We start from the raw sequence: 10,516 nt of genomic DNA on the forward strand, positions 1-10,516 counted from the left end.
TTTCTGTAAATCAAAGATTCTATGGATGGAAGGCTTATGGTACTTCCTGAGAAGAAGGGTGGCTACACAAATTATTTAAAATAAGCACACCAGTAAGACAGGACAACCCATTAGGGTAACTGGTGTGGATGATGTAGACTTGCTAGATGCTTTTAACCTCATTTTTTTTTTCTTGGTTTGAAAGGTCCTTCTCATTAGATCTTCACATTAAAGAGAACCACTGAAACCTCAAAACGCGTTTGAGATATCCCAGACATAAGCCACCACTCTTAAATTTCAATTATATAGCACCAAATCACAACAAGGTTGCCTCATGGCGCTTCACACAAGTAAGGTCTAACCTTACCAACCCCGCAGAGCAACAGTGGTAAGGAAAAACTCTGAGGAAGAAACCTCAAGCAGACTCAAAGGGGGACCCTCTGCTTGGCCATGTTTCATACAAAAACAAAATTCACAAAACAAACATACAGGAAATGTTGCCGGTGCACAGGACAGGAGGGTTTCCAGAACAGACACACACACATCTCTGGATGGAGCCGCACCTCAAAACGGAGAGAATAGCAGAATCAAGCATCAGAATGACAACAAATACAGCGTAATTTGTCAGCATTAAGCAACAAGAAAGAAGAGATACTAAGGTGATCACCAGCCACTAGCCCCAAGCTTCACTAAAAGACCCAGAATTTAGGTGAAGTTGAGGCCGCGGCACACTCCGTTTCCTAATAAAATTAATTAAAAGCATAGTAACATACTATCCCATACAAAAGGGAAAATAAGTGCATCTTAAGTCTGGACTTGAAAGTCTCCAAAGAATCTGACTGTTTTACTGATGCAGGGAGATCATTCCACAGAACAGGGACATGATAAGAGAAAGCTCTGTGACCCTCACGTCACGTTTGTGTCATTCTTGGCACATTCCTGACATTCTAACACATCTGAATAGGTTTCTTAATAGTCGTGATTTTCGTGGAGCATGTTTTTGACTGTCCAAAAAAAAATTAAAAAAAATACACTTCAACGAATGTCACGCTCCACCCTCATTTCGCCTCGTGTCATGGAGGTCGCAACTGAGCGTGTTAATCTGTCGCGATTAGTGGTGATACTTAATAGAGTGCGATAGCGTTCGAATCTGATGTGCGCACCGCATTCAGCTTCATTTCTGCAATATGCTGAAGGACAGTGACACCAAGTTGGCTAAAAGTCTCGTTCCAATGCTCCTCAGTGCGCTCCTGCAGGTGTTTCACCTGCTGCGCCTGATGTTTGGGAAAACGAGCTCTCTCCGTCTCCTCCTCCCTCTGCGCCACTCCATGGCAGAGAGCCCAACTAAGCATGCAGTCATAAAGTTCTTCTGCTGTGGCTGTTGAGGAAGAACTAGAGCGATCTGAATTGTTCAGCAGCTGACAGTTGGATGAATATGGGTGTGTGTGGAGACAATTTGCCTAATTCACAACGTGACAGAACTTAATGATGTGCTGTTACGCGCAACAGCGTGGAACATTATTCTTGACAGTGCGTAATTAACAGGTTGTAGCAGTTCCTGAGGAGACCTGCTCTGCCCTGAATCATCACATTCGTGTCAGGGCCAAGAATGTATACTTCGTGGCATTCATGACTTGTCATTATGTGTAAACGCAGCATTAATTAGGTCAGCTAGGTAGGGAGGTGCCCCTCCGTGAACAATTTTATAGGCTACAAGTAGTAGCAGAACTTTAAACCTTGTTAAAGAAGATGAAATTAGGGAAGGCTGCTGGCCTGATGACATCATCTGTGGATGTACACTCCACTATTGCTGGATCAGCTTAGTGGAATTTTCACACACATGCAGATAGTGAACCTAACCCATGGAAAGCCGCAGCAATACCATTCCCCAAGCAATAAATAACTGAATGAATTCATACCAAACACTAACGTTTTTGATGATCAAGCACTAAGAAGAAAAAAAAAAAAGTTATGAAGGATGAAATCTCCTTAACTTAATCACTGGACTCATAACAGCTGAGTGGATCCTTGTCAATTGATTGGTGCCTTCTATGTCACATGACATGGATTAATTCATCCCATTTGTGTTGCATTGCCTTTAGAGTGTGGCTTGGTTACATATGGTTGGTACCATTACACTCTGCACACACGTGCTCGTGCACACAAAAATCCACTGTGCTGTCTGGAGGCTGTTAGGAAGAACGAATGAAAAGCTGGACTCATTTGACGTGATTTTTTTGCTGCAGTGAGGATGTGCACAGTCTTTTGGTAGTACACGCGCGCACAAGCACCGACCCAGTTGTGTGTCTGTGCGCGCACGGGGGACAATGACAATGATTTGATTGAGCTAACTGATGCTGCCAATTCTTGTAACACACCATAATCCACTCCGCTGTAAGCCATCTGGATGCATTAGAACTGTTCACATGAAAAGCTGACATGATTTTTGGCTGGAATGGGGAACTACAAAGTCTTTTTTTTTTTTTTTAAATGAAGTCCAAAGTCAGTGCACAGTATCACTGGACTTTAGCAGCAGAATGCCAAATAAGTCTCTTTTCTGTTTATAAATTTATAGCGTATCAATTGACAAGGATCTATTTTAGCCGTTATATAAAACAAATACTGAATGTTTTTACATTCTTTCAATGGTATGAATATTTCATGAGGTGAAAGCTGGAACAAGCCATTCAACGAGGCAAAAGGTCAATGTTGAACTCAACTGTGAGGTGCCCCTCAGACCAACTGTCACAGGACAAAACATCTCTGTGAAGGGTTTACAAACTGGAACAGCCTTCCAACAAGGATACGAACCAGTCCCACCCTGAGTGCTTTTAAAAAAATGGCTCAAAAACAATCAAACCTTTCAACACAGGTGAGATGTATTGTACATAATCTCATGTTTTGTTTTAAGTTATTTATTGTGTGAGGACCACAGATGGAAAGTAGCTTTTAGCTAAATCTGGCATATTTACACTAAGGCATGAAAATGTACAAAGTGTTCATTAATGTGCATTGTCCGCATCAAATAAACAAATAAATTTGCTGGTTCTATGGGTTATTTGTGAAAGATAACCAGTGTCTGACATTGTAAAGGGTATGCTCCAAGATCACTGGCACACAACTTAATGACCTCTGCTCCCTATGGAATAGATGAGCAGTCCAGAGAGCAAACAGAATATTGTGCCAACCAGACCATGTGCTTTATAATGAATCCTTAAATGTGCCAACATGAAAGACAAACCTTTAAGCAAATGATTTCACGGCTTCTGCCATAAGGCTGCTAAATGCACAACTGTGATCCTGCTTCCTTGACTTTTTTTTTTTTTTAAACCACACACTGTGCCGTGTGATGGTTGAATGTGGATTCAAGCTGCTGTATTTATTATTTTATCCTGTATATTATGAATGGACTGCAAGAACAAATTACCCTTTTGGAACTAAGAGTACTGTGGATCTAATATACTTTAATAAAAATTTTATATCCGCCAAGGAGCAGTACAATCATCAGCATTCATGTCTGTTAGCAGGATTAAATCAAAACTACTGCAGATTTTGACGAACATTTCCACCAAAGACGGACATTAGGCCATGGAAGACTCCACTGAATTTTGGAGGTGATCCAGATTGTGACTCAAGTGATTTAACTTAATAGACTTTGAAGGATTCCGTCAAAACTACTTCACGGAGTCTCACCAAATTTGTACTACAGATATTATACAGATACTAGAGCATGAAGACGCCACTGAATTTTGGAGGTGATCAGGATCCAGATTGGTGGATGTCAGAAATCTGATTGCTGTTGTTAGTTTTGTTACATAGTTATGTTTGTTCAGCAATAAAATTAAACCTTAAGAATACAACTTTCCTAATAATTCTACATGCAGTGTAAAGTGGGCAAACCCTCTATGATGTCATCCATGAGTTTTCTGATGATTGGATCTGACGGTCAGAGTGGCTCTATGCTGCCATCTTGGCCAATGGACAAGTGGATAAAAAGGGTGGAAGACCCGTGTGAATCATGAAGCCCAAACTAGTTCAGGCCAACAGGCTAAGTAACTTTGACTAATTAGTGCTAATTACCCTTCCTGTTAAAAGGGAGTTTTTCCTTCCCACTGTCGCCAAGTGCTTGCTCACAGGGGGTCGTTTTGACAGTTGGGGTTTTTCTGTAATTATTGTATGGCTTTGCCTTGCAGTTATGAAGCACCTTGGGGCAACTGTTTGTTGTGATTTGGCGCTATATAAATGAAATTGATTTGAATCACAAAAACTCTCGAATGGAAATACGCAAGCAAACTTGTCTGTTAATATAGTTAGCCACACCACCAGCTTCATTTTCTCAGATATTTGTAAACGAAGTGCTTAAAAAGGTAGATTGAGTCAAGTCCATACAAGTAGCAGCCACTGCTAACAGCTGGACTTCACTCAGACCACAGGCCTTAACTTTATGGCTTAAAAAGATGAGCAGGTTCACGTGATCAAGTACACAGCAGAAAATATGCTGTCAAGACAGAGCCTTTTGGGACAACACACACATTTTTATGTTTGATCAGTGCCCCTTTCAATCATTGAGAGGAGTTTGACAGCTCTGTTAAGTCATGGGGGGACTAGTTTTTAATCAGGTGTGTCATTTCCCCTCCAACTGTGCATCTGCACTATCAGGGAAGATTCAGCTATGTTTTCATGGTTAGTGTTTGCCCACACGTCACACAGTGCAGTCTACTCATCATATATTGACGTTTGTTCAAAGTGTCAAAACGTGGCTGTGACCCTGTGATGGATGGAACGATGTCCATATTTCAGATGGAAACAGCTTTTGCAGTGGTAGGATACAAGCATTTCTATCTGAAGGATTTCAGTGCTGATACCAAACATCCCAGAAGTGTTACTCTCGCAGATCAACAAGGTTCACAACTAAATGGCAGCTCAGCCAGAGATCCAGAGATGTTAAATATCCTGGCAGAAGATACAGCATTATAAAACCACAGTACTTTAAGTCTCCAAAGCTTGTAACTGAAATAATTACCCACTTATCTTTTCTTTCAACTCACCTGATTTCTGTTCATGCCAGTTCCCTTCATCGTTTCTTCTTGTAATTCTAGAATAGTGCCATTGGACAAGGTACTGATCATTTACCTTGTCATCTGCCAAAGAAAAATCAATCAACTGGAGTGCATTTATAAAATAAATAGTTCAGCTAAGGGTCAACAGCCCCATCTTTTCATCATTAACAGAGTGAGGGTGCTGGTTAGGGTGCCATTTTGCTAAAATTTGAGTGGGGGTGCTCTTTGTAACAATCCACATGGAAGGCAACAGGAGGCATTAGAGTACCAGTGGAACTGCATCTGCACCAGAAAAGTCAACTTTTCACATTACAGTCACCACCACCCCTCCCCCCACAGTCATTTGAGTTGCATTTTAACAAATTGCTGTGCAAACATGAAATTAAGTGCGAAAGTGAAATTAAGTGACAACACATCAGCTAATTTATGGAGGTACACTAAAGTAGTTGCTGGCAACAGGTTGGACCCAGTTTCTCTTCAAAATTGCCTTTATTTTTCCATGGCATGCATTTCTCAAGGCATTTGAACATTTGATGCATGTCTAGAGATGGTTGTGTAAAAATACCAGAAAATTAGTTTAATAATTAAACCAGCCCAGCAACTGAAGCCACTTTTATCTCTTCACCTTCTTAGTTTCTGGTTTGAACTTAAGTAGATCAATGCTTTAGGTTTCTTCCATATGACTGGCCAATTAGATATTTGACAGGTGTGCCAATGAAGTGGTCAGTGAGTATATACAGAAATGACCAAAGAAGCTCAAGTCAGGTTATATACGTGCTTTTTAACAGTCAGCAACAACCCCAAACCAATTACCTTGACAGAACTGATCAGTGGTCGTCGCCAGCTTCAGCTCCTTTTCCATATCCCAGTCTGTGAGGCCTGTCGAGCAGTGCAGCTCCAACAGCCGAGCTTTGTTGCAAAGTTGCAAATTCATGAAGCAATGACTTCTGCTGGACAGAAGAATGTTCTGATGCAGGTTGTGTGGCCAGCCTGCAGGATGCTTTTACAGCTGGAGATGTGTGTCCTGATTGGACTTAATTAGACACAACGTCCCATCTGTAGGAGGTATTTGCACCTGCTGCAGAAAACCTCAATTTGTTTAATAAATTAAAACAAAGGTTCTAAAAAGACTTTACTCACATTAAGGTATGCAGCTCAGCTTTATTATATGTGCTAGCAGGATTGTTTTTGATTGTTTTTTTTTATCATTTTAAAAACATGATTATGACAAGAGAATGAATTGCCTTAACCATCACAAATGTGACAGAAAACAGAGTAGGATAAGAGTTTAGCTTAAATCAGCTATTGGAATATCAATTAGAAAAGTTATTAATCATCCTTACCAGTGTTTTGACCACGGTACAGACAACCAAAAAAAACTGTTGACTAGTTAGGTATTGGAAAATGGTGCAATAGGGTTTAAGTTACTTATGGAATGGGATTATGTTTTTCAAATGTAAAACAAGTAATGATATCGATTGGTATTCATGATTGCAAACATATAATATTGAGTATAATCAATACATTTCATCCATCCATCCATTCATTTTCTTCCGCTTTATCCGGAGTCGGGTCGCGGGGGCAGCAGCTCAAGCAAAGCCGCCCAGACCTCCCGATCCACACACACCTCCCCCAGCTCCTCCAGGGGAACCCCAAGGCATTCCCAAGCCAGCTGAGAGATGTAGTCCCTCCAGCGTGTCCTGGGTCTTCCCCGGGGCCTCGTCCCAATGGGATGTGCCCGGAACACCTCTCCAGCAAGGCGTCCAGGGGGCATCTGGAAACGATGCCCGAGCCACCTCAACTGACTCCTTTCGACGTGGAGGAGCAGCGGCTCGACTCTGCCCTCCTCCCGAGTGACGAGCTCCTCACCCTATCTCTAAGGGAGCACCCAGCCACCCTGCAGAGGAAACTCATCTCGGCCGCTTGTACTCGCGATCTTGTTCTTTCGGTCATGAGCCAAATCTCATGACCATAGGTGAGGATCGGAACATAGATCGATCGGTAAATCGAGAGCTTTGCCCCCCTACTCAGCTCTCTCTTCACCACGACAGTCCGATACAGCGACCGCATCACTCCACCGATCCGTCTATCGATCTCACGCTCCATCCATCCCTCACTCGTGAACAAGACCCCGAGATACTTAAACTCCTCCACTTGAGGCAAGGACACTCCACCGACCTGAAGAGGGCAAAGCACCTTTTTCCGGTCGAGAACCATGGCCTCGGATTTGGAGGTGCTGTTTCTCATCCCGGACGCTTCACACTCGGCTGCAAACCGCCCCAGTGCACGCTGAAGGTCCTGATTTGACAAAGCCAACAGAACCACATCGTCCGCAAACAGCAGAGACGAGATTCTGTGGTTCCCAAACCAGACCCCCCTACACCTTGGCTGCGCCTAGAAACTCTGTCCATAAAAATAATGAACAGAACCGGTGACAAAGGGCAGCCCTGGCGGAGGCCAACGTGCACTGGAAACAGGTTTGACTTACTACCGGCAATGCGAACCAAGCTCCTGCTGCGGTCGTACAGGACCGGATAGCCCTTAGCAAAGGACCCTGGACCCCGTACTCCCAGAGCACTCCCCACAGGGTGCCCCAAGGGACACGGTCGAACGGCTTCTCCAGATCCACAAAACACATGTGGACTGGTTGGGCGAACTCCCATGAACCCTCGAGCACCCGATGGAGCGTGTAGAGCTGGTCTAGTGTGCCGCGACCAGGACGAAAACCACACCGCTCCTCCTGAATTCGAGGTTCAACCATCGGTCGAATTCTCCTTTCCAGTACTCTAGAATAGACCTTACCGGGGAGGCTGAGGAGTGTGATCCCCCTATAGTTGGAACATACCCTCCGGTCCCCCTTCTTAAACAGAGGGACCACCACCCCGGTCTGCTAATCCAGAGGCACTGTCCCCGATCGCCACGCGATGTTGCAGAGGCATGTCAGCCAAGACAGTCCCACAACATCCAGAGACTTAAGGTACTCAGGACGGATTTCATCCACCCCAGGAGCCTTGCCACCGATTAATATCAATTTGCGTACCCGGATGATCCTAGGAGATATGTTGTCGGGGGCTTTGTGCTCCCTGTAGGGTCTCCCAAGGCAAACAGGTCCTAGGTGACGGGTCAGACTATGCGCAGTTCAGAACCTCCATGACCAGTAAAAAAATCAAGGACCGAGACGTCACCCGGTATGGCGGAGCCGGGGACCCACCCTGGAGCCAGGCCTGGGGTTGGGGCTCACGTGCGAGTGGCTGGTGGTCGGGCCTTAGCCCATGGGGCCCGGCCAGGCTCAGCCCGAAAGAGCGACGTGGGCCCACCCTCCTGTGGGTTCACCACCTGCAGAGGGGGCCATGGGGGTCAGGTGCAGAGAGGATTGGGTGGCGGTCGAGGGCAGGTGGTCCGGCGGCCCGGTCCATGCTCACAACCCCTGACTGTTGGGACGTGGAACGTCACCTCGCTAGGGGGGAAGGAGCCTGCGCTTGTGCGGGAGATTGAGAGATACCGACTAGAGATAGTCGGGCTCACCTCCATGCACAGCTTGGGCTCTGGTACCCAACTCCTGGAGAGGGGCTGGACTCTTCATTTTTCTGGCATTGCCCACGGGGAGAGGCGGAGAGCTGGGGTCGCATTGCTTATTGCTCCCTAGCTCAGTCGCCATGTGTTGGAGTTCACTCCGGTGAAAGAGAGGGTCACGGCCCTACGCCTTCGGGTCGGGGACAGGTCTCTCACCGTTGTCTTGGCCTACGGGCCGAGCAGCAGTGCAGAGTACCCAACCTTCCTGGAGTCCCTGGGAGGGGTACTAGATAGTGCTCTGACTGGGGACTCCATTGTTCTCCTGGGGGATTTCAACGCCCATGTAGGCGGCGACAGTGAGTGCCGAAAAAGTGCTGATGTCCACCTCTTCCGCAATTTCTGATAGTCACACGACGGTCCCGCATCACCACAGCATTCACTTGGGCAATGACCTGGTCATTTCGGCATGTTGATGGCCAACCGGAGTGTGGCTCACTCTCCACCATTGTGCGGCCGTCTTTAAACCGGTTGTACCACTCCTTAATTTGTGTGACGCCCATAGCATCGTCACTGAAAGCCACCTGAATCTTCCGAATGGTTTCCACCTGGATGTCGCCCAGTTTCTGGCAAAATTTGATGCAGTAGCGTTGCTCCAGTTGTTCCGTCATTTTCCTTGCAATAAAAATCCGCCAAGAGAACTACACACCACCTCACACAAATGCTGCTTGCCAGCAACTGACGCAATTGACAGGTGGGGGAAAAATTCATGCATGCGCACGAAGGTTCAAGGTTGGCTCATGCAAGCGCGCTTTTTTAAAATCCATCAGGATTTGAAAATAAATAAATAAATAAGGTCGGATACTTTTCTAACAGACCTCGTATAGCACCCCTTGGGCACATATTGCAGCGTTTTGGGGTTACCTTTCACTGCTATTCTGCTGATCCTCAGTTATACATGCCGATAACTGCCGGTAATCTCATCCACATAAAGTCCTTAGACGATTGCCTTGCATCAGTGAGAAGCTGGATGTCTAGAAACTTCCTACTTTAAACTTGATAAGGCTGAAATGATGGTTCTTGTTCCAGTGAGACCAGCATCAATTTGACCAGTTAATGGTTAGCTTAGGCTCGTATGTCACACTGACAAAGTGAGGAACCTTGGAGTAATTTCTGATCCTACGTTGCCCTTTGACCTCCACATTACAGATATTACGAGGAGTGCTTTCTTCAACCTGCAAAATATAGCAAAGATTTGTCCATCCTGTCTACGGCTGATGCTGAGATCCTGATTCATGCGTTTGTCTCTTCTAGATTGGACTACTACAATATTCTGTTTTCTGGTTTACTGCAGTCCAGCATTAGGGCTCTCCAAATGGTTCAAAATGCTGCTGCTAGACTTTTGACTTTAGATAAAGTCTGGGTCTTTTAGTGAAGCTTGGGGCTAGTGGCCGGCGATCACCTTAGTATTTCTTCTGTTTTTCTTGTTGCTTAATGCTAACAAATTATACTATTTGTTGTCTTTCTGATGCTTGATTCTGCTTTTGTCTTTTCTCTGTTTGAGGTGCAGCTCTATCCAGAGATGGGTGTGGTATCTGTTCCAGAAACCTTCCTGTGCACCGGCAGCATTTACTGTATGCATGTTTTGATAATTTATGTCTGTAGCATGGCCCAAGCAGAGGGTCACCCCTTTGAGTCTGGTCTGCTTGAGGTTTCTTCCTCAGACTTTCCTTACCACTGCTGCTCTGGGGGTTGATAAGGTTAGACCTTACTTGTGTGAAGTGTCTTGAGGCAACCTTGTGATTTGGTGCTATACAAATAAAAATAAATTTAAGATCAGCAACATGTTTGTGGGTTAGTTAGTGGACTCTGACAGAGGTGTGAATACTGGACAAACTGCTGGTAATTGTAAACAATGCCAGTCACCCTCTTTTGCATGTGTGCAGCCCTCTGCACAGAGTTGCCTC

The 10,516-nt window shown here is 45.1% G+C and overlaps 1 protein-coding gene across 1 annotated transcript in view; it reads right to left on the bottom strand.

Annotated features, from left to right (window-relative positions):
- The window catches only part of LOC117504195 (forkhead box protein N5-like), a 41,966-nt gene extending 35,993 nt beyond the window's left edge, over positions 1–5,973 (bottom strand). Inside the window, exons 1-2 of the mRNA XM_034163588.1 lie at positions 5,853–5,973; positions 5,028–5,120 (exon numbers count right to left, since the gene is read on the bottom strand). Of these exons, the coding sequence (XP_034019479.1) occupies positions 5,028–5,120; positions 5,853–5,973 (214 nt within the window). The remainder of the gene's footprint in view (positions 1–5,027; positions 5,121–5,852) is intronic.
- Between the last annotated feature and the right edge of the window lie 4,543 nt (positions 5,974–10,516).

Source organism: Thalassophryne amazonica, chromosome 2 (assembly GCF_902500255.1).
Source record: "Thalassophryne amazonica chromosome 2, fThaAma1.1, whole genome shotgun sequence".
NCBI classification, from domain to species: Eukaryota; Metazoa; Chordata; class Actinopteri; order Batrachoidiformes; family Batrachoididae; genus Thalassophryne; species Thalassophryne amazonica.